The 24,232-nt window shown below is 37.6% G+C and overlaps 1 protein-coding gene across 2 annotated transcripts in view; it reads right to left on the bottom strand.

Moving 5' to 3' along the window:
- NVL (nuclear VCP like) overlaps positions 1 to 24,232 on the bottom strand; it is a 604,731-nt gene that overhangs the window by 6,040 nt on the left and 574,459 nt on the right. For both annotated transcript variants that reach the window (XM_069062596.1, XM_069062595.1), the window contains 5 exons: positions 21,735 to 21,834; positions 12,174 to 12,280; positions 9,866 to 9,942; positions 4,378 to 4,466; positions 2,448 to 2,518 (listed from right to left, as the gene is read on the bottom strand). In XM_069062596.1, the coding sequence (XP_068918697.1) occupies positions 2,448 to 2,518; positions 4,378 to 4,466; positions 9,866 to 9,942; positions 12,174 to 12,280; positions 21,735 to 21,834 (444 nt within the window). The remainder of the gene's footprint in view (positions 1 to 2,447; positions 2,519 to 4,377; positions 4,467 to 9,865; positions 9,943 to 12,173; positions 12,281 to 21,734; positions 21,835 to 24,232) is intronic.

Below are 24,232 nucleotides of genomic sequence, written 5' to 3'. Positions count from 1 at the left end.
AGATAAAAAAAAGCAACAACCCAACAAAACTAGGCCTTTCCCCTGAATCAAAGAAAGAGGGAAAATGACCCATGTGAAGTCAAGTAAAATCCCACATGTATAGTTATAGCAGCTTTTTTTTTTGTGGTTACAAAAAAACTGGAAACTAAGGGGGTGCCCATCAATTAAGGAATGGCTAAACATATGATGGCTTAAATGAATGTGATAGAATACTATTATGCCATAAGAAATGATAAAAGGCATGGTTTCAGGTAATTCTGGAAAGTCTAGTATGAGCTGATACATAGCGAAATGAGCAGATCCACAACAATTTACAAATGACAACGCTGTAAAAACAAAGAACTCTGATCTGAGATCTCTAATCAACACAAAATCCAAAAATGATTTCATAGTAATAATGATAAAGATGTTACCTACCTCCCAACTGAGATGATACACTCACTATGGAGAATGAGACTTATTTCTGGACACGGACAATGTGGGAATTTGTTTTGACTATGTGTGTATACACGGGTTTAGGTTTTGTTTTTCTTTTTTTCCTCCAGAGGGGATGGGAATGAGAAAAATAAGTATTTGTTAATTGAAAAAAAATTGTTTAAAAAGTTTTCACAAAAAATGCATGCAGAGGGAGGGAGCAGTGAGAGGGTCTCCACAGTGCATCTCTCCTCTCTGTGGCTTTATATAGGTTATCTCCTTGGCTGGAATGCTATCTCCCCACATCTGGCTCGAATTTCCAGCTTCCTTAAAAGTTTAGGTGAGGACTTACAACAGGAAGCCTGTTGTGATCCACTTTACTAGTGGCCTCCCTCCCACATTTTCTTTGTGATCTTTTGTTTTAAATTTTCCAAATCTTATTATTCTCTTCCCTACCCCAAAAGAATGTAAACTTCCTGAGGTATGGACTGTTTTATTTTTGCCTCACAGTGCCCAGAACACAGGTGCTTAAAAAAATGTTTGTTGCATCTTGGTGCAATCTTCTAAATGAGAAGGAAGAAACTCTGCAACATCGTTTGGAAGCTGGGCCTAAAGTCTGAAAGAACCACCTTCCCGAGTTCAGATCTGGCCTCAGACTCTTACTAGTTGTGTAACCCTAGGAAAGTCACTTAACCCCGTTTGCCTCAGTTTTCCTCTATGAAAAATGAGCTGGAGAAAAGAAAACCCTAAATGGGATTACAAGGAGTCAGACATGACTAAAATAACTGACCAATAACAGAGGGTGAGGAAGGAAATTCTAGGAATAGGAAAGGAGGAAATTCCAGCATGAACAAAAGCACAGTTAAGAAAGTGTAGGGTATGAATTGGGGATAATAAATATCTTAGTTGTCTAGAATATTGAAAAAAGTACAGCTAATTTGGCAATCCATTCTATACAATTATTATAGATTTTGAAATAAGATTTTTCAATCAGTAATTAGAATGAGGGAAAATTTGAAGCTGTAAGTGGTAAAGAGATAATGATTTAAAAATAAGTTCTCTTGGCCAAGCAACATTATAATTTGTGAATGCTATCCAATGAGCCTGGAAACAATAAGATGCTCAAGTGAACATGGATCTCTTAAGACTATCCAATTCAGATTTATCTTTGCAAATTGGATATCAAGACAATCTTTTATAATTTTCACAAAAACTGGTTTCATTTCATAACAAGTCTTTCTATTTCACTTATTACAAACAGAACACAGCAACAATCAGAAGTGAACATTCAAAATCTGACATCTGAATGAGGAAAGAAAAAAAAAGCATCATAGTAATTTCTTAAGCTCACTCCCATCAAAAGGTGAAGATATCATTTCTACTCCACTGAATGAACACAAAACACAGCAAATCACTAAAAGTTTTCTAACCAATGTATAGGTTAACTTCAGTAAAACCTGGGTGTGAAAAGAAGTCACGAGATAAGAAATATTGGGGTTCAATAAGAGATGAAGTTGTTTGGTTAATTTTTTTTTAAATTTTGTATTCAACTACAGAATGTTAGCATTGGAACAGACATGAGAAATAATTTCATGGATAATAAAACAGAAGGCTATTTTTTCCTCAGTTTGTTCCCAATTCCACTGATAACTGGATAATTTTATTTTACCACATAATGTGTTCCTGCTTCAGTTTCTACCCTAACTTATCCAAAGCCTAAAGTCCCTGACTCCAGAAGTAGCAGTATTGCTAGATTTTTCATTTATGTAGTAGTTTAGGATTCTCTGGGAAAAGAAATGGCATATTGAAGATAGGCCTGAAATGGCTCCAATTCTGTTCCCTCTTTTACATAAAGGGCATTTTTTTTGTTTTGCTTTTTGGAGGGCAATTGGGGTAAGTGACTTGCCCAAGGTCAAACAGCCAGTTTTTGTGTTAAGTGTCTAGGGCTGAATTTGAACTAAGGTCCTCCTGCCTCCAGGGCAGGTGTTCTATTCACTGTGCCACCTAGCCACCCCGTAAAGGGCATTTCTTACCTCTTTTGATGTAGAAGGTTTCACTTTCTTAAAAGCTTCTTCAAAGTGCTCCTGGCTAACCCTGACTTCTCCTATGGAGAAAACAAACATACACAGTCTGATTCATTATTTGTTCTGCTGACTTAGAATAACAGAATGTTAGAGTTTAGAGGTTGTAAGTATTTTCTATCTTATGAAGCTAATTTAAATATACATTAAAACATTTACCATGATCTGCTCTACATCAGATATTCTGTTTTATTCTTTTTGGATTAGACCAGTGATTTCATCCTTGTAGAAATCCTGATGTGAAAACTTTCTCCACTGATGCAAATTCACCACTATTTGTAATTTAAAGTCTCAGAGGTACCCAAGGACCACAAAGGCTTAGCGACACCATACCCAAAGTCACACAGCTAGCATATGTCTGAGGTCAGACTTTAATCCAGATCTTCCTCAAAGGACAACCAACCCTCTATATTTACTATTACAGGCCAGCTGTCTCTCAAGTAAAGTACAGAGACTCTGGAGTTTCTAAAGAACTCTCTTAAGTGATACGGTTTATATTTGAAGTAGCTTATAATAGCAAAATATAAGCAAGTATTGTATGAAAACTAATTCAGACCCAGAAAGAGATGGGTAACTTTTAACTCATTTCTAAAAAGAACAAAATAGAAAGTTTCTCTTGGGCAAGATCCACATCGCAGAAGATTTTATATTTCTTTGTCTGCAGGGAGCTTTGTGTGACTTTCTCTTAAAGTTTTAGCCTCCCAAGACAAATGAAGGATGAAATTAGGGACATTATGTCAGCAGATGTTTTCAAATGAGAACAGTCATAAGGACGAATCTCTAAACTGAATTATCTATAGTCAATTAAGAAATAAACTATAAAGTCTCCTGATAAAAGTAACAGGATGTAGAAAAAGGACATTCATTTATGCCCATAAAAAGTTTTTTAGTAAGGGGGCGGCCAGGTAGCACAGCGAGTAAGAGCACCGGCTCCAGTGTTGAGAAGACCTGGAGATCGAATCCCGGGCTCAGACACTTAGCACCTACCCAGAAACACCTGGCCGTGTAACCTTGAGCAAGTTACTTAACCCCAATTGCTTAGGGGCGGCCAGGTGGCTCAGCGAGTAAGAGCACCGGCTCCAGTGTTGGGATGACCTGGATCAGATCCGGGCTCAGATACTCAGCACCACACCCAGAAATAACTGGCTGTGTAACCTTGAGCAGGTTACTTAACCCCGACTGCTTAAAAAAATAAAAAAATAAAAAAAAAAGTTTTAGTAAGAATGGTGTCAAATTGTTTCTTAGAATATTCAAAAAGTTACTTTAAAGCTAGGGGAATATCTTCCACCAAAGTGTATCTCAATCTCTATAAATTGTAGTTATAGGACATTTGGATTGTTTTTCTAAGAGAAAAGAGAAATTAAAATATGCCACTGGTTAAATAAATCCTTAAGAAGTGTAAGATTTTTTTTAAAAAAGGTATTATAAGGGATGGCCAGGTGGCTCAACGAGTAAGAGCACCAGCTCCAGTATCGGGATGACCTGGGGATCAAATCTGGGCTCAGACACTCAGCACCACACCCAGAAATAACTGGCCATGAAACCTTGAGCAAGTTACTTAACCCCCATTGCTCAAAAAAAAAAAAAGGTATTATATATTCAGCATGTAAATATCATGCCCTTTCATGTTAAAAGTCAAAAGGAAGCAGTTTTACTCAACTGGCTGAAGAATGAATGACCAGAAAACTTTGTGGTTCTCTCCAAAACTAGTTTATCAGTCACTTCTAGATCAATTTTAAACAATCTCATCAGAAAAATGTCAGGTTTTAATGTCACAGAGCTAATACGACCAGATTTTCCTACCAACAGAAATTCTTCCTCTGAAGGGATTTCCCAACTATAAATATTAAGCTGGAATTGAGGGGCCTAAGGACACACTTACCTGCTTTATTACCACTCTTGTGACTTGCCATTTCCTGTCTCAAGACACAGCTGGAAGCTTCTCGTATCAGAAGATAAAGATCAGCACCACTGCAGTATAGAGAAATAGGTGCTTAGGTGATTATCTTTATTCATCTTATTGCCTGAAATTGCTATATACACTGCAAATTGCAAAAAGAAGAAAAATACTTCCACCAAAATACTCATGGAAGGAACTAACCAAAAACAACAGAATGAACTGGCTAAGACTGGAAGGAAGGAGCCTTTTTTTTAGGATATTTTTATACTCTTCTTTTTCTTTATGAGCAACCAGGGTTAAGTAACTTGCTCAAGGTTACACGGCCAATTATTTCTGGGTGTGGTGCTGAGTATCTGAGCCCAGATTTGATCCAGGTCATCCCAACACTGGAGCCGGTGCTCTTACTCGCTGAGCCACCTGGCCACCCCTAAGCAATCGGGGTTAAGTAACTTGCTCAAGGTTACACAGCCAGGTGTTTCTGGGTGGGTGCTAAGTGTCAGAGCTTGGATTCGATCCCCAGGTCATCCTCACACTGGGGCCGGTGCTCTTACTCGTGCTACCTGGCCGCCCCTATACTCTTCTTAAAGTTAGAAAAAAAAAATCATCCTTTCTCATTACAGAATGTGCATTAGCTATATCTGCATTTGATATTCAAATACTATTTATACTCTGAAAAGACAAGAAATAAATAACTAACTTTTAAGTTCTTAACTGGCACATTTTCATTGATAAAATCCATGTCAGGTGTACCTACCAAATGTGGAAAATGACATGCATATCAAATGTTTCAAGTGGAGAGAATATACTGAGAAACCTCTGATATGCTTTGTTCGGGCAAAAGGAATCTTAAGTTTATAAGCTGAAGTGGATATATCAACTATTTAAGGAAGACACAGAAAGCTGACAGGACTTTGCTTGTTTTATTTTATTTCTTGGGGTTTTTTTTGGAGGGCAATTGGGGTCAAGCAACTTGCCCGAAGTCATATGCCTAGTAAGTGTTAAATGTCTGAGGCTGGATATGAACTCAGGTCCCCCTGACTTCAGGACTGGTGCTCTATTCATTGTGCCATCTAGTTGCCCCTTAGTTTATTAATTAAAAAAAAATGCTCTGGTACAAGATTAACTTGTTATGCTCAATTAAATGCTCATGGTCAACAGAAACAGTGAATACTATTTTGACTGTATTACAAGTTTAAAAAAATTTGTAAAATTTAAGAAATGGTGAGCCACTAAATTTATTTACTACATAAGGCGAAAGGCTTGCTTATTAAATCCATAAAGCTAAAAAAACCTCAAAAATCACTTAAGAAATATTAATTTGGTGAAGTGCAATTAAAGAATTTTATGGTTCTAATAATATACTGGGTTTTTATATTCTTCCCACCAACTTTTCTGCAAATGGTAATTGTTATCTGTTATCAAGACTGTGTTAGCAACTTGTTAGAAAAAGAAATAGGATTTTATTATTGCACCAAAATTCTGCTCAGATTTGCCAATTGCAGTCAAGTAGGAGAAAGGATAAAAGTGCTTAGAAAAATCAGCAAAGCTCATCCCCAGCACTAGAAAAACAGCTATGTTCTGTCAAGTAAAACAATCATTTCCCCATTTCATTTTCATATGCAAAAGACAGCACATGCTCTTACAGAAGAGATTTTTACTTTGCTTAAAAAATTTCCAAATCCATGAAAAATAAAAGCTATTAGCTAATCTAGGGTTAAGAATTCACTACACCTGGGGCCACTAGGTGGCGCGGTGAATAAAAGCACCGGCCCTGGAGTCAGGAGGACCCGAGTTCGGTTCCGGCCTCAGACTCTTAACACCTACACAAAAAAACTAGCCTTGTAACCTTGGGCAAGTTACTTAACCCCAACTGCCCTCCAAAAGGCAAAAAAAAAATCACTACACCAACTTTGCTTTTTAATTGGAGATATTTTGAGATATAAACTTATGAGCAGTGTTTCTAAATCATAACGTGTCATTTTTTGCTCCTGCATCTAGTAATAATTAACATAAGTACATTTTAAAAGCAAAGAGTAGGATGTCTGAATATTAGCTTACATAACATTTTCTAATTGCACAACACAATTTATGATATTTTTACTACATGTCAGGGAGTATAACATTTGATAAAAAATTTAACAGTATTATTCTGTTAAGTGGAACTGTGAAGATAAAATAACTATTACAAAATACAATGGCTATAAGTGTTGAAAATCAAGCATTTTAATAGGTGTGACAAGTATGGAAATCTGAGTAAATTCTGTAAATCTTGGCCCTGATGTGTTGCAGTCCTAACATTTACTCACACTTCATTTCTTATATATCATAAACTAAAGCATGGGGGTGCAGTCAAGATGGCGGAGTAGAAACAGGTCCTCGGCGCGGCTCTGGCTCCCACCTTCCCCAATTCATGTAAAAGGGCTTTGAACAAACTTTGGAGCTACAGAACCCACAAAATGACACAGAGAAGCTAACCTCCCGCTGAGGACAGCCCTGCAGGAAGCAGCCAGCACAGAGCTCTGGGAGACAAGCTCAGCTCCATGTCGAGGTTTTAGCCCCAGGGCGGGCCTGACCAGCCGCTGGAGGGATCAGCAGTAGCTGTGGCCATTTCCAGGACTATCAACACATAGATGCTAAGGAAAAAGTGAGAGGTCAGTGCACTGTTGACTTTAGGACCCAGTAGGTGGGAGTGCATTGGCTTTTGCCCCCGGGGCAAGAAGCCGCTGAGGAGCCATGGCTGTGCAGCCCCGCTATATGGCAGCTTCAGTTCTTAACCTAAAGAGTGTAGGGGGACCAAGAGACCAGTCAGAGGGGTAATCACTCTTGCTTTAACCTGCTTGGATCTGGATTGCGGTCTAGGGGGGGTCCTGGGGTGTGTGTCCAGCTTGCCAGAGTGTGGAGGCTTCAGAGAGGGCACCCAACTAATACCTCTGGCAGTTGATAAAATCCCAGTGTTTGGGATGGAAGCTCCCGTCTGGTAGCAGAGTCCTACTGTGGCAAAAAGCCCAAAAGTAAAGTAACTGAGTAGCAACATGACCAGGTAAAGGAAACAAAGCAAACGGAAGAACCCAACATTAGACTCCTATTTTGGGGACAAAAAGGATCAAAGCATGAAACAGGAGGAAGACGGGAAGTCAGAATTCCTGCACCAAAAGCTTCAAAGGAAAATACAAGCTGGTTACAGCCCATAGAGGACCTTAAGAAGCAGATAAGAGAAGTGGAGGAAAAATTGGGAAGAGAAATGAGAACGATGCAAAAAAAATATGAAATGAGAGTCAACAGCCTGACTGAGGAAAATCACACTTTAAAAAATAGACTAATTCAAATGGCAAAAGAGGCTCAAAAAGGCAAAGAGGAGAAGAATGCCTTAAAAAGCCAAATTTGCCAGATGGAAAAAGAATCTCAAAAACTCACTGAGGAGAATCATTGCTTCAGAATTAGATTGGAGCAAATGGAAGCTAATGACTTTATGAGAAATCAAGATGTTGTTAAACAGATCCAAACAAATGAAAGAATAGAAGGCAATGTGAAATCTCTCATGGTGAAAAACCACTGACCTTGAAAAATAGATCCAGGAGAGATAATTTAAAAATTGGACTACCTGAAAGCCATGAACAAAGAAAGAACCTAGAAATCATCCTCCAAGAAATCCTCAAGGAAAACTGCCCTGATGTTTTAGTACCAGAGGGCAAAATAGAGGTTGAAAGAATCCACCAATCACCTCCTGAAAAAGATCCCAAAAAGAAAACTCCTAGGAATATTATAGCCAGGTTCCGGAATTCCCAGATCAAGGAGAAAATATTACAAGCAGCCAGGAAGAAACTATTTGAATATTGTGGAAACACAATCAGGATAACCCAGGATCTGGCAGCTTCTACACTGAGGGATCGAAGGGCTTGGAATGTGATATTCCAGAAGTCCAAGGAGCTGGGATTAAAACCAAGAATCACCTACCCAACAAAACTGAGTATCATGTTTCAGGGGAAAATATGGTCATTCAGTGTAATAGAGGACTTTCAAGCATTCTTGCTGAAAAAATCAGAGTTGAATAAAAAATTTGACATTTAGATACAAGCAGCAAGAGAAGCATGAGAAGGTAAACAGGGAAACAAAATCATAAAGAACTTATCAAAGTTAAACTATTAACATACCTACACGGAAAAACAATTTTAACTGATGAAACTTTTCTCAATATGAAAATAGTTGAAGGGAATAGAAATATATATATGTATATATTTATATATGTCTATCAGAGGGTATATGGGCATATGAATACATATGTGAATGTGTGTATATATGTTTACAGGTATACATAGAGGGCACAGGACCAATTTAATAGGAAGGGATGATACTTAAAAAGTGAAATTAAGAGGTGAGAGAGGAATATAATGAGAGGAGATGGGGAGACAGAATGGGGTAAACTATCTCATACAGAAGAGGCAAGGGAAAATGCTTACAATGGAGGGGAAGAATAGGAAGGCAAAAGGGAATGGGTCAACCTTATTCTCATTGAATTTGGCTTGAGGAGGGAATGAAGTACACACTAAATAGGGTAACTCATCCTACAGGAGAGTAGTGGGGAAGGGGATGAGAGGAGGGATGATAGAAGGGAGGGCAGGCTGGGGGGGAAGTTGGAAGCACCCACTTTTGAAAAGGGATGGGATTAAAGTAGAGAACAGAACAAGGGGGAGGTAGGATAGGAGGAAGGGAAATATAGTCAGTCTTTTATAATATATCTACTATGTTAATGTTCTGCATTAGCTACACACATACAACCTATACTGAACTGCTTATCTTCCCAGTAAGAGTAGGTGACAAGGGAGGAAGGGAATGAATCTGGAATTCAAAGTTCTAAAATCAAATGTTTAAAAAACATATATTATTATTATTATTGTTATTAATACTATTTTACACCTAATTGGGAAATAAGATATACAGGCACTGGGGCATAGAGATCCACCATGCCCTACTGGAAAAGTTGAGAGGGGTATGGGAGAAAAAATGGGAGAGAGCAGATTGGAGGAGGGGATATCCTGTGGAACTGCTATTTTGGGGTGGTGGGTAGGGGAAAAACGGGGAGAAAATTTGTAACTCAAAATCTGGCCGAAACGAAATTATGTAAATCAGAAGTTAATAAAGCATTTGAAAAATGAAAAAAAAAATAAGGCTAACAGTTAAAAATGGAAAAATCTATTTGGTGAATAATTCATCCAACAGTAGGTCAGTTAGCTGTTGTTTGTGAAAATTTCAGTATTCTTATTCACTTAAAGAATTTGGCAGTCATTCATATCTTCCTTTATACATTAGTAGAAACCATAAACAGGACAGATGGAATTTGCGTAGAGCAGAAACAATGAGAAGGGAATTTAGTAATTAAAGGTCAACAGATGAAATCTGACATTCACAGTAACATACAGTTCAATATTTCACCAACATTTTTTTAAATCGGAGGAAAGCAAAAATCACTTACGAGAAGTAATCACATCTAGGGTCATTAGCAATAGCCTCTAGGTTGACAGAAACATCCAGTGGAGGTGTGGTTCCATTCTACATCGGAGAGAGAAATCAACACTTTTCAGTGGGGTTTTGAAAAAATGCCCTTTTGACAGGCACTTACTGTAAAATGGCAACTGACAACTGAGGGTACCTAAAATATTTTAAATATTTCATCTCAAAAGACACAAGGTTCAGAAATGGGTGATGAGTTCTGCACAGTCTAAGGGAAAATAATCTTTAATTATGAATATTAAAGAATTCTGATGTTATTCAAGAAAAAAAAACAAATTCTAATGACAAGTGAAAATAGGTATGCATTTCCTCATATGGCTAAGTTTAGTATTAACAGCAGGGCATAATGACAAGAATGCTAGACTAGGACTTAGGAAAATTTGGGTATATGCCCCAGCTCTATCATTTATACTAGCTGTAGGAGCAGGAGGAAGGCATTTAATTTCCCTGGGGTTGTTTCCCAATGTATAAAATCTCTACCTGGTGTAGATAATAAATATGAAAACACTCTCGAAACCTTAAAGTGATAGATATGTTAATGTCAGTTCTCATTTAATTTTACAAGCTGAAGAGGCATCAACAAGAAACTAAGTGGGTGTCCACCTATTAGGAAATGGATAGACAAAAGTACCTATTATGTGCCACACACTGTGCTAAGTGCTGGGGGTACATAGAAAGGCAAAAGATAGTCCCTGCCCTTGAGAAGATCATAATTTAAAATTCTAAGACATCAAGAGCTCACAATTTAATAATTCTAAGGGTTTTTTTTTGTCCCCAAAAGAATAAGTCACTTAAATAGTTAATGTTGTGGAGGGCTGAAGAAGAAAGGCAAACACGGTGGCGCTATGAATTGGTCTAACCATTCTGGAACCAATTTGGAATTATGCTAAAACAAAAATAACTAAATATTTACATCCTTACACACAAAAATCCCACTACTAGATATAGACCTCAATGAGCTCAAAGCCAGAAAGAAAGGTCTCAGAATGCCAAAATATTGACAGTAGCACTTTTTGTGATGTCAAAGAATTGGAAACAAATCAATTACTCCTAGATTGGGAAATGGCTAACATGATATATGATTGTAATAAAATATTATTTTGTTAAGAGAAATGATAAGAAAACACAATGCACTGAATATTGTGCAACTGTAATAAGCAAGTCTGGCTCCAGAGAAAATTAAAGAATACATCTTCACCCTTCATTGTACAGGAATGGAATATTACATAGGCTGTCAGACGTGGCCAAAGTGTTAGCTGATTTTGTCCAACTACTTTTTATTTCCTTTCTTTTTAAATCTTCATTACAATGGAAGACTTGTTTGGAAGGTAAAGATGGGAAAGGATATATTCAGAAATGAATATGATGCTTCACTTTGATATTTTTTAAAATTTTTACTGAGATCATGTTTTTACATCACCTTTATTTCCCAATGTAATTCACCTCTCACCCATCCAGAGAATGATCCTTTATAACAAATTATTATGAGAAAAAAACAATCTAGCAATTCATTAGAAACTGCTGATGTTATACTGTTCTTTCAACTTACATTCCTGTAGTCATTGCACACTTTTTTTTCCTGGCTCTGATTATTTTACTCGGAAACAGTTAATCTTTTCCTGCTTCTTTGTATCCATATACATCATGTTTTACAATGATATATTCCTTTACATTTGTGTACCACTATTTATTTGATCAACTTTGCAATTAATGGATTTCTTAATTTGCTTTCAGTTCCTTGCTATTATAAATATTTTGGTACGTATAGGTTCATTCATTTTATCACAGACTTTGGAATATGAAAGGCATTAATTAAAAAAAAAGAATGCTATTATACAGAAAAATGTTATGAAACCAGGTTTTTAGTCCTGATATTAAAGGTAGCATTTAATAACAGCATATAAAATTCAATTCAGTGATTTAAAACTCCAGATGTTTACCAGGACCCTAATTCTGCTGCTACCCCGTTAGTAAACAAATTTGCCACTAATTTCTGTTAAGCTCAGACAGAGTAAGATAATATACCTAACATTAGATTGATTTTTCAATGTAAATACTATATAATAAGGTTATTTTAATCTGTTTAAGTAGATAACATTATTAATCAAGCATCAAAATTTAAAGAAGTGAGCTAATTTACTCTGATTTTGATTAGTTGATTTTTAACCTCTGAAAATAGGAATTTAAACTTATATGTCACTACCTAAATCATGAAGATCCACCTGAAAAGAAGCCTTTTACAAATGGTAAACATGATTCCCTTTACTCACCTTTGTAATTGTTTTCAAGATGGCAAAGCGATCGGCAGGGGATGGCAAACCCACAAAAAGGGTTTTATCTAGCCGGCCAGGACGCAGGATGGCCCGGTCAACAGAATCTAGTAAGAAAGTGCAAATACTACTAAAATAATTTCCCTGAAAGGTAGAAGAACCATATTCTTAGCCACAACCAATCCTCACACAGTATTTCTCCTTTTTTTTTTCTGGAGGGGGGAAGGTAGGGCAATTGGGGTTAAGTAACTTGCCCAAGGTCACATGGCTATTAAGTTTTAAGTGTCTGAGGCTGGATTTGAACTCAGGTCCTCCTAGGGCCGCTGCTCTATTCACTGCGACACATAGCTACCCCCTCCCATAGTATTTTTTATAAAATATTCTTACTAGGTTAGAAGAATATGTATTTTTTTCAACATTGTAGCTATGGCACAGAATATTTTTAGAACATTTCTTTGGTTATCTCTTGCACAACATTAACCTTTTTTAAAGTGTACAACATTGCTAAGGGGATGAACTGAAGTGTGTAAGGAACAGAGAGAAGGGCAATCGATCCAACAAAAGGTTTTCTCATTTTTAATCATTTCAAATGAGTTTAAACGTGGTTAGTGCTGCCTCATAGTTGTTTCAGCCCTAGTTCTATGAAAAGGGTATTGTGAAAGGCAACCATATCCTTGGAGCTAATGTCAGTAGCAACCTCCTGGGCCTGCCCAGCACAGCAATTCTTGAAATCTTATGGAATACTACCCAGTCCCATGTTTGGATTTTAGGTTTCATAAAAATATTTGACAAACCCAAGGTTTCTTATTAACTATAAATGGCTGTGCCTATTAATTTCTTATGTTTTTAAAATTAAAGTATGAAAATAAAATTCATAAGAACTGATTTCTTGTGCATGTGGGAATTTGTTAGCCATGAGGGATACGAATGGGTGGCAGATTAGAAATTTACAAATGAGACACTGGTTTCTAAGCAAAAAACATCACTCTGTAGCTCAAAATGAGTACCTAATTTAGACATAAAGGATGACAAAGGAAAAAGGAAGAAATTACCTACTAGATCTATGGATAGAAGAGTTCATGACCAAAATAAGCTAGATAGCTTCACAGGAGGTAAAATGGGTAATTTTGATTGCACAAAATTAACGCTTTTTTAAATAATCCAAACCAGTTCAGCTAAAATTAGAAGAGAAGCAGGAAACTGAGGAAAAAAATCTTTGCACCAAGTTTCTCTGATTAAGGTCTCATTTTAAAGATATATAGGAACTGAGTTTAATTTAAAATAAGTCATTCTCCATATGGTATCTAGCCAAAGGATATAATAATCATTTTTCAAGGAAGAAATCTAAGCTATCAACGGCAATATGAAAAAAATGTTCAAAATCACTAACTAGAGAAAAGCTAATTAAAACAACTCTGAGGTCCCCCTGCACCCCCATCAGAGTGGTTATATTGACAGAAAAAGAAAATGACAAATGTTGAAGTGGCTGTGGGAAAACAGATAAATTAATAATGCACTGTTGATGGAACTATGAACTAGTCCAGCTATTCTGGAAAACAATTTGTAACTGTGAAAAAAAACCCCATTAAATGTGCATACTCTTTGCCTAGTGATTTGAATACTAGGTCTACATCCCAAAGAGATCAAAGAAAGAGAAAAAGGACCCATATGTACAAAAATGGACAGTTAACTGGAACAGTGGATAGAGTGCTAGGTCTGGAATCAGAAAGACCTGTGTTCAATTGGGGCCTCAGACACTTCTTAGATGTGTGACCCTGGGGAAAAGTCACTTAACCCTGTTTGCCTCAATTTCCTCATTTGCAAAATGAACTAGAGAAGGAAATGGCAAACTACCACTCCAGTATCTTTGCTGAGAAAACCCCAAACAGAGTCATGAAGAGTCAGACACAACTGAAATGACTGAACAGTAACAGTTAATAATAAAAAAATAAACATAAACATATACAGTTTTCTAAGTCAATCTATAAAGTGGGGGCACACTATGTACTGTATTTGTTATGCCTCCTTACAGAGTTGTAAAAATCAGAGGAAATTAAGTACATGAAAAAGCTTTAACAGGAGATAGTGGGAAATGTCTTGTGTAAGAAATAAAAGGCATTAATAGAATCTTCTTTAAAAACTGCTTTAACCTTAAGCTATTATTTGCCATTTTAAATGAAGGAGAGGAGAAGAATGGAAGAGATAAATAGAGGAAGAAGATAAAGAATTTAGGTGGTGAGTTTAATTTATCAAATTTATTTATTATTAAATACCCACAGTATAAAGAGATATAAAATTTGAATAAGACAAAGTCTCTGCCCCAGGGAGTTTACTGTCTAATGGGAGGACAAATACCAAAAAATATCAAAATCATCTTAAAACTATAAAAGTATGCCATAGGATCATAGCTTTAATGTTCAAAGGGGACTTAGAGGTCATCTCATGTAATCCTTTAACTTTATATATGAGGAAATTAAGGCCCAGAATAGAATAGTCACTGACTTAACAGGCAGTATCCACTGTACTGACTCAGAGAAGTACAAGTGTTAGTCTTATGTGAGGTTTGAGAGAGGAAAATATCACTGCTGATACAGGAGGGGTGGGGAAAGATTGGGGCAGGCTTCCTCAAAGAGGTAGCATTTGCACTGGGGTTTAAAAGGATGGATCGATATTTAAAAAGCTAGTAGCAATGAGGGTTGTGATTGTGTAAAGGATGACATTCAAGGCACAGGGACTATTGTGCACAGAGGTATGGAAAGAGTAAAATGTAAAGCATGTAAAAGGAATAAGTTGAGTTTGGCAAGAGTACAGAGAACATATAATGGAGAAGTATGATTTTCAGGACAAGAAAGTAGGATTGTTTAAGATTATGGAGGGCCCTAAATGCTAGGCAAAGGAGCCTGAATTTTACTATAGTAATAGGGTTTTAATTAGCTATGTTTAACATAGGAAGAACAACTATCCCAAGACCTTGAATGTAGTAGGTTGTTAATAAAAGTTTGTTGACCTAAATAAAAAGAAAAGTGTGAATGAAGCCTAACTACTACTTTTCTATTTATTTCTCTAGGCTTCAACATCCTAGAGACGTTGAATACACATAGGAGAAGTATGGAAGGGATCATTTCATATCTAAATCTACAGCTGTATAATTTTTTGAAGGCAGTAAAAGGGAGCAGAAGTGATCCTCATCTGATTCATGCAAGTGGAAACACAGAAGAGATGAACGGTAAAGATACTGGAAAACATAAGATCCACAGGACCACGTAACTGAAATGAAGAGCCAAAGATAATACCAACATTTCAAACACGGAGGAATGAATGATCAATGATACCAGTGACAAAGATCCTGGGAGTTAAAAAAAATAGCTGTTTTGTGTTTAGCAATGATAAGCTTGATTTGGACTCAACATTATTTATAGGTTTTAATGTTTCTTCTGGGGTTATGCTCTAAATGGGACAGTCCCACAGAAAGGATATTAACTACTGACTGGCTATTGGTTAAAATATTGGCCAAGTCCTCTTCCCAACCCCACTCCCATCTGACTCGTGTGATGGTGATGAGCTGTCTATATTTCTTAATGCTCTGTTTGGCTTTTGTCTTCCCATAGGCCCCTACAAAAGGGAGTGGCTCAGAATATTCACCATAACACAGTTCCTACTAACTCACTGTTTTCCATCACTGTCAATCTGCATTCCCTTGGCAAAAACATGCCTTAGGTATTTAACAACATGGTCACACACACAAAAACACCTGAGATACATGACCACAACCACTCTGGTAGAAGAAGGGATCAGCAGGGCACACAACTGTGAAGAAGAATAAGCCAGAGGCCCATATACTGTAACCACGCTGGCAGGGAATATCCAACTGTCTCTTATTCTTATCTGATACTCACAGAAAACCTTTTTGTGTACTACAGAATTTTAATGGCCACTTTCTAGCAGTTGGAGCAATCTGAAAAAATCTCTTACACACAATCCCATGTAAACTTTCCTACCTTCGTGTCTATTTTTTCTTCTTTTTAGTATTCTAAAATTGATGACAGCTAGGAAACATGAGTGTTTTCACATAAAAGAACAGAACAAAGAACATTGCACACAAAACTGAATCTGATCACATACAACTTGCCCTTTTTTTTCCTTTTAGGTATACAATACAACAGCCCTTCACAGTTAGGTCCCACTTAGTGGATATATCCTTAATAAGAAGTTACCCTCCTGAAACAGTCTGGAGGTTGTTATTAACAGGTGATTGGAACTGTTATTTCTGATCCCCAAAGCTGAGGAGGATCCCCCCATTAGGCAACCTGAAGGTCTTGACCACTAGCTTGAAAAGCATAGGTCAAAGGTAATTCAATCCAGTCACAACTATCTCCATGACGCTTGACAAATCACATCAATTGTCCCTCTGTAAATGGAGATAATGGTATATCATGAATTCACTTTACAGAAATCCTGAAAATTAATAAGTATGGCTTGTATTTTATGAGGCTTAGTATTTTAAGCTGAACTTTATAATAGCAGCAAAAAAAAATGTTAGGCACTTCATCTTGATCAGCTTTTAAGGCAAAAAAATTATTTTTATTAAAATTATGTGAATGATTGAACATCTCACTCTGGCCCTGCTAGTAAAATCTAATGTAAATCCTGAAAGAACTGTGCATGAGAGAACATATCCAATGATTGACTTGTTCTTGGCCAATAAAAGGTATATTGTGTGGAGCGTTACAGATTCAGAGTTCCATTACAGAAAGAGTAAAGTTGGATGAAAGGTGAAACTCCACTTTTGCATCTGCTGTGCCTGTTAAGTAACTTCTCTGAAATACAGAAGTACACAGCTACCAATGAATTATTGTCCACTATTATGATCCTCCTTGAGAATTCAAAGTACTGGGGAGCAGGGAATGTAGTGGGAGGACAAAGAGTCATTTTCCCAGATCGCATGACAAAGCAAGAGGCAGAAGTATCTTTTTATTTTTTTGCTTTTCTTTTTTTTGGAGGGCAGTTGGGGTTAAGTAACTTGCCCAAAGTCACACAACTGGTAAGTGTGTCAAGTGTCTGAGACTGAATTTGAACTCAGGTCCTCCTGACTCCAGGGCTGGTGGTCTATTCACTGTGCCACCTAGCTGCCCCAGAAATATCATTTATATGACAGAACAACATAAAAGGAAGCCAGGTAGGCAGCCTCATTTTTTTTTTTTTAGTCCAGTACTTAGTTTAGGTTGACAAGTTTTAAAATCACACTTTAGAGAAATGAAGATTTTACTATGCATCTATAATTTACTTCACTAAAGTAATATGTGGGTTAATTTAAATATTTGAAAAGGCCTTTGAGAAAATTAATGATAAAAGCATGTCATGCCAAGTTTTACTCAATATTTTCCATAAAGGTTTCTCCTTTGAAGCCAAGAAAAGTTGGAGGCTTAAATAAAAGAGGAGAATGGAAAAAAGAAGCTAAACATAAGGAAAAAACATTTTGGCACAGGGTTTCCAGTGACAACCTTCTTGTCTAGATCACACTAGAGTTGGGTTCTGCTCCTCTCTGGAAGTAGGCTGTTCAGCCTCATCATCTCAGGTTTGATTCCTGCTGCTATCACAGCAAGGGCTGTGGGCCTCTAAATTTTCAGTGCTTCCATGGTGGTATGATTTGGAAAGAGTTCTGGTCACTGCCCTTCTGGAATTTGTTCTTGTCCTTACATAGGTGGGAAACCTGCTTCGTTACAACTGTAATTACTCCTCTCTGCCTGGAACTGCAATCCACAACTGGATAACGGGTGACAGTGCTACCAAACAGTGCCTGATCCTAAATCCAGGGCTAGCACAGGGATTCCCTGGAATCTCCTTCTGATCAGGTGTCCCTAACACAGTTTACTGCCCCTAAGCACTACCAGTGCTGTTGCCCCCAATGCTTCCAAGGTCTATAGCACCGCTCCTGGTCAGCCCAAACCCCAGTGTCCACAGATCTCTCTTTCTGTCCCCCTAAACCATCATAGATTGGAAAAATGACTCACTGACTTTTTACTAGTTATCCCACTCTCTAGATGTGCTTTTTAAAGCTGTTCTCTTCTCAGTAATGCAATAATCTAAGACAATTCCAAAATACTAGAGATGAAAAATGCTATCCATATGCAAAGAACAATAGTCTTAATACATATCAAAGCATACCATTTTCTCTCTTTTTTCTTTCTTGTGTTTTTTCCCTTCGGTTTTGATTCTTCTTTACAATATGACTAATGTGAAAATATGTTTAATATGATTGTACAGATATAAGCCTGTATCTGATTACAAGCTGTCTTGGAGAGGGGGGAGGAAAGGGAAGGGAGAAAAATTTAGAACTCAGAATTTTATAAAAGTGAATGTTGAAAACTAAAAATAAATAAATAAAAATTAAAGTTGTTTTTGAGAGGTGGGTTGGGAGAATTCAGAAAAAATTCTCGTTTCTCTATGCCATCTTGGCTCCACCCCCTCAATAATCTCTCTCTCTTTTTAAAATTCTTTAATTTATTAATTTGTTTGTTTCCTTTTAGTTTACAGGATTCAATTCCACAATTCCTTGAGTTTCCCATTTTGTCCCCTCCCTCCCCTCCCCCCCCATGGCGGCTTATAATCAAGTAAAGGATCTGTAAATACTTTCACATTATACATTGGTCAGGTTATAAGGATGGATTGTACCAGCTGGAATGAAAAATGGTAAAGAGGACATAAAATCAAATAAGAGAACGAAAAAGATCAGGTATTTTGCTTCCACCTGGATATAAACTTAGTTCTTTCTCTGGATGCACATATTTCTCTCCATCATGAGTCTTTTGGGATTGACTTATATCACTGCATTGCTGAGAAGAGTCCAGTCTATCAAAGTTGGTCATCACACATACGTTGTGTCTGTAATTGTGTACAAATTTCTCCTGGTTCTACTCTTCTCACTCAGCATCAGTTCTTTTAAGCCTCTCCAGGTAAATATGAAGACAGTCCGCTCCCTGTTTCTTATAGCGCAATAGTAATCCATAACATGCATATACCACAACTTGTTCAGCCATTCCCCAATTGATGGGCACCCCCTTAATTTCCAATTCTTTGCCACAACAAAAAGAGCTGCTATAAACATTTTTGTACATATGGGTCTTTCTCCTATTTCTATGATCTCTTTGGGATATAACCCTAGGAGTGGTATTGCTGGATCAAAGGGTATGAAAGTATTTATAGCCCTTTGGGCATAATTCCAGATTGCTCTCCAGAAAGGCTGGATCAGTTCACAACTCCACCAACAATGCATTAGTGTTCCAGTTTGCCCACATCCTCTCCAGCATTTGTCATTTTCCTGTTTTGTCATCTTAGCCAATCTGACTGGTGAGATGTGGTACCTCAGAGTTGTTTTGATTTGCATTTCTCTAATCAATAGTGAATTAGAGCATTTCTTCATGTGCTTATAGATAGCTTTAATTTCTTTCTCTGAAAACTGCCTGTTCATATCCTTTGACCATTTATCAATTGGGGATCAATAATCTCTTAATTACCAAATCACGATCACCTTCTTTTCTCAGTCCTTATCCTCTCTGACTTCTCTGCCACATCTGACACTGTTGCCCATTCTCTTCTCCTGAATAACATCTTCCCTCTTTATGTCACTATTCTCTCCTGGCTCTCCTTTCTATCTTAATGCTTCTCTTCAGAGTTCTTTACTGGCTCATTACCCAAAGCTCTGTCCTGGGTACCATTCTGTCTCTACATTCTTGCTACTGCTGATCTCATCAGCTTCTGGGAATTTAAGCATCATCTCTATGCAGCTGACTCACAACTTCAAGTCTCCAGCTCAAATCTCTCCTTTGAGCTTCAATCTCACATCAGCAGCTTCTTACTTACTGGGCATTCAAACTGGATGTCCTAGAGACATCTCAAAATCCACACATCTAAAGCATAATGCATTCTCTCTCACCCTCCCCCAAATCAACCTCTCTGCCAAATCCACCTATTTCTGTATAAAGTACCACCACCATTCTTTTAGTATCCCTCATTTGCAACCTCAGCAATATCTTTACTCTCCCTGACGCCGCATCAGTTGCCAAATCTTCCAGTTTCTACTGCCACACAACATCTCTTGTATCTGACCCTTCTCCCTACAACAAAAATACAACCACTGCCTTAGTTCAGGCCCTCCCAATCTTTCACCTACACTACTGCAATGGCTTCCTAATTGGTATTCCTGCTTCAGGAATCTCATCACTATATGCCATCCTGCAATACAGCTGCAAAGTGATTTTCCTTATGTAACCTAGTCACTACTCTAAACTCTTAGGAGTAAACTCCAAGAGCTCCCTATTGTTTTTAGGATAAAATATAAACTCCACTATTTAGCTTTTAAAGGCCTTTGCCACTTAGTGACAACCTAAATTTCCAGTCTCACTGTACATTACTTCCCCTTCTGTTGCCTGTCCTTTACACTCCCATCTCCATGTTTCTGCACCAGCTATCCCCCCTGTATGGAATGCACTTCCTTCTCACCTCCACGTCTAAGTAGGTTTCTCTTCCTTCACAACAACTTTAGACCCACCTTCTACATAAGGCTTTTCTGATCCTCCTTTAACTGATGACCCCTCCCATCCAGCTATTTTGTAATCATTCTCCTTTACTAATTCTGTATATACTCATACACCAAGAGGAGTGATTGTTTCCACGCTCTAGATTGGTATCCTCAGCACCTAGCATGGTGCCTGACACACACTACGTGCTTAACAAATGCCTACCGAGTCACACGTAAGTGGAAAAAGCACAGAACTGAAAAGCATAAAGAGCACTACAAGGTGCTCCACAGCTATCCTCACTGGTTAGGCTTCACAGGGCTCACTAGGCTCAGTCCTGAGATTCACAACAAAAAAATGAACACCAGAAATACTGCAGTTTGTAGTAGATACAGAACAATGGTGGACAGAGGTGAGGACAGGACAGCGCATTTGAAAAGATGTCAGGTCATGTAGATTTTTTAAAAGCTCCATTTCAGTTCTCTTAAAGTACGACAGTCTGCTGCCCCTTCACGTGCCCAGCTCTGGCAACACCTGTTTCTTAAACCGCGGACAGTCTATGCTTAGCTCAAGTAGGACAAGTATGAATAAGAATATACTTAAAAAGCAGCCATGGTTCTAGGACACAATCTTGCTACAACTGATCAAAGTAGGAAGAGTTTTTCAGATTTATATTCTTCTACACTCTTGAGGAAATAATGCAAGATATTATGCTCTTAGAATACATCTTTGAAACATGATACTGGATCAAGGTATATATAATAATAGTACCAACTTGTGGTAAAGGACTGATGAGTAGACAGAAAAAAATATAATGATTAAATTATTTCTTTTTCCTGTGGTACCTTAAAGTCAATATCTTATTTTCAAATTCCTAAAAGGCAGTTTTTTTCCTGGTATCGTTTAGTAGGCACTCAATAAATAGCCGAAGGGATGAATTAAACATCTGCTACCCACACCTACCTGTGTTTACCATAAATTAAGCAAGTCACACTTATGCTAAGTTCTGAAAGTTCTCTGTCTCATTTTAGACCCCGTTTCTCACCTGGCCTGTTGGTGGCTGCCAGAATGTAAACCTGCTGCCGTGATTCTACACCATCCATTTCTGTAAGAAGCTGACTCACCACCCGGTCACTGACAGCTGACTGGAAAAGAAATGGGCTTCCATGAAACACAAGGGGAAATAAAAAATCACAACCAATCATTTGTATTAAACTAATGCAGAAGAATTCATCATAAAACAGTATGTTTGTTAAATGAAAATGAACCACTTTTGTAGCAGAAAATCTAGTCAAGACACGTTAAAGGCATGTGTATCATCAACAAAGATCTTTTTTGGGAGGTCTAACCTAAGATTAAGATGAAAAACCCCGGATGATCTAGAATTCTCAAACTTCTATCAAAATCTTAAAAGTTTTCTAATAAAGTTTTCCAACAAAAACTTATACATGAATTTCTTTTTCTTAATGTTCTTTAGTGGGGCAACTAGGTGGTGCAATGAATAGAGCATTCAGGAGGACCTGAGTTCAAATCTGGCCTCAGACACTCACCTGCTGTATGACCATGGGAAAGTCATTAAACCCCAACTGCCTTGCCTCCCCCCCCCCAAATTAATGTTCTTTAGATAAGAGTGTTGGTTGGTCCACTGCAATATCTAAGACGTAGTAAGATAGGATGCAAAGCAGCTATATAGTATACAGATATAGATAAAGATATGACAAATTAATACAGATAAAGGAAGCTAGGTGGTGCGGTGTTTAGAGTATTGGGACCAGAGTGAGGAAGACCTAAATTCAAATCCAACCTCAGATACTTCCTTGATCTGTGAACCTGGACAAATCATTTAATCTCTGTTTGCCTCAGTTTTCTCAACTACAAAATGGAAATAATAACAGCACCTAACGTGTAGGATTGTTATGAGGACAAGATAAGATATTTACAAAGTGATTAGAACAGCCTTTGGCATACAGTACATGCTGTATAAATACTCATTCCTTTCCCCCCTTATCTATCTCCCATATAAGACTAACAGAACACAATATGGGAGACAGAAAGAGTGAAAGGTAGTTTACAAAACTTTTTTTTCATAATTCAGTGTCACTTCTACACAACATAAATGTTCTTTATATAAAAAAGTGGTCATGAGCCTAACATTCCTTTCTCTTAAAACAAATTAACTATGTGATTACCATCCTCGTGTCCCAGACCATTACTAGTAGTAACACTCTCCATGAAGACTAAAGGTAAAGTTTAATATAAATATAACCACCATGTTTTAGAAAAAAATTTTTTTTCATCTGGAGGAGGCAGAGGGCAGAAATACAAAACTTTGTGTGATTAAGGAAAAGTAATACAAAAAGAATCAAAAAGATCAACTCCCACCAAGATGTAGATTCCAAGCAATAATGTCTAGTGAAAATATATAAACCAAAAGCATCTTTCTGAGGTTTGCATCTGTGAGTTCTATGCCTTTAACATGACCATGAAGATTTCGATTTCCCAGCAAATACAAACCACTAATTGGATGTAATCTTTGTCAGGGTATGGCAAGAGGGAGAAGGAATGGAGTAGTGGTGGTACGAAAAAGCTCAACTGACAGACTGAATTTTCTTGGTCTGCCCCAACAAAAGTCAGTTTAAGAAGCCAAATGCAGTAGTCAGTACCTTGCTCCACCACCTCCTTTAGCAAAAATTATGAAAAAAAAAAAGCACCTTCTTCACAAAGGTCTAGTCAATACCTTTTTGTATGAGGCTTTGTTCAAACAGAAGTCAGGGTTCTTCTTTCATAATGTCGTTGAAAGATGCCATGGCAGGAAATTCAGAAAATGACTGTAGCTCAGCATCAATTCTCAAGCCAGGGTACAATTTTGGTATTTGTAAAATCTCCCTGTACAATGGCAATGATGCTCTGGGATGTGAAATGGATGGTAGAGAGAATGAGAACTGCAACCTGTACACTCCATGTCCCAGGAGCTCCAGTTTTACAGAAGATAACATTTGAAAAAGCTAACCATAACTGTCTCTCTATATTCCTGAGAATGCAAATGCCTTCAGGGTCACTTTAAATAGCTCATATTACTGATAAAGAGATTAAATGCAACATTAACAACTAGGGAAAGGACTGGCAGAAATTGTATTTACACCAGAATCTTGGCCACAGGCTTACATACAGATTATGGTAGGTGTGCCCAGGCACACCTGACTGCGTAGGCAGATGCCGAGGCAACTTTGCCAGGGTCTAGAAGTATCGCTGTAGTCACTGATGCTACTATTCCTGCTTCTTTCCTCTGCTGTTTCCACAAGGCTCTGGGGCAGGAGGAAGAAAAAGGAGACTAGTCTAAAGCCTTTCAACAGCCCTTTTCTATACCATCAGCTCTGGTGGAGCTTCATCATGATAAAGTCCAAATTTGGGGGGTGGGTGAACTGTCTACCCCTTTTCCTTTCTACCCAATTGGTTTTAGTCAAGTCAAAGAAAAATCATATATATAGTTTTTATCCCACAACATTTTGTTTTCCTTGCTGCAGCAGCTCATTATATGTGCCC

This window comes from Petaurus breviceps, unplaced genomic scaffold, assembly GCF_028583685.1.
Source record: "Petaurus breviceps papuanus isolate PSGF00001 unplaced genomic scaffold, PetGlider_PUasm1.0 90466, whole genome shotgun sequence".
In the NCBI taxonomy this organism is placed as follows: domain Eukaryota; kingdom Metazoa; phylum Chordata; class Mammalia; order Diprotodontia; family Petauridae; genus Petaurus; species Petaurus breviceps.
The sequence above is the reverse complement of the archived record's forward strand: the minus strand, read 5'-3'. Positions and strand labels throughout refer to the sequence as shown.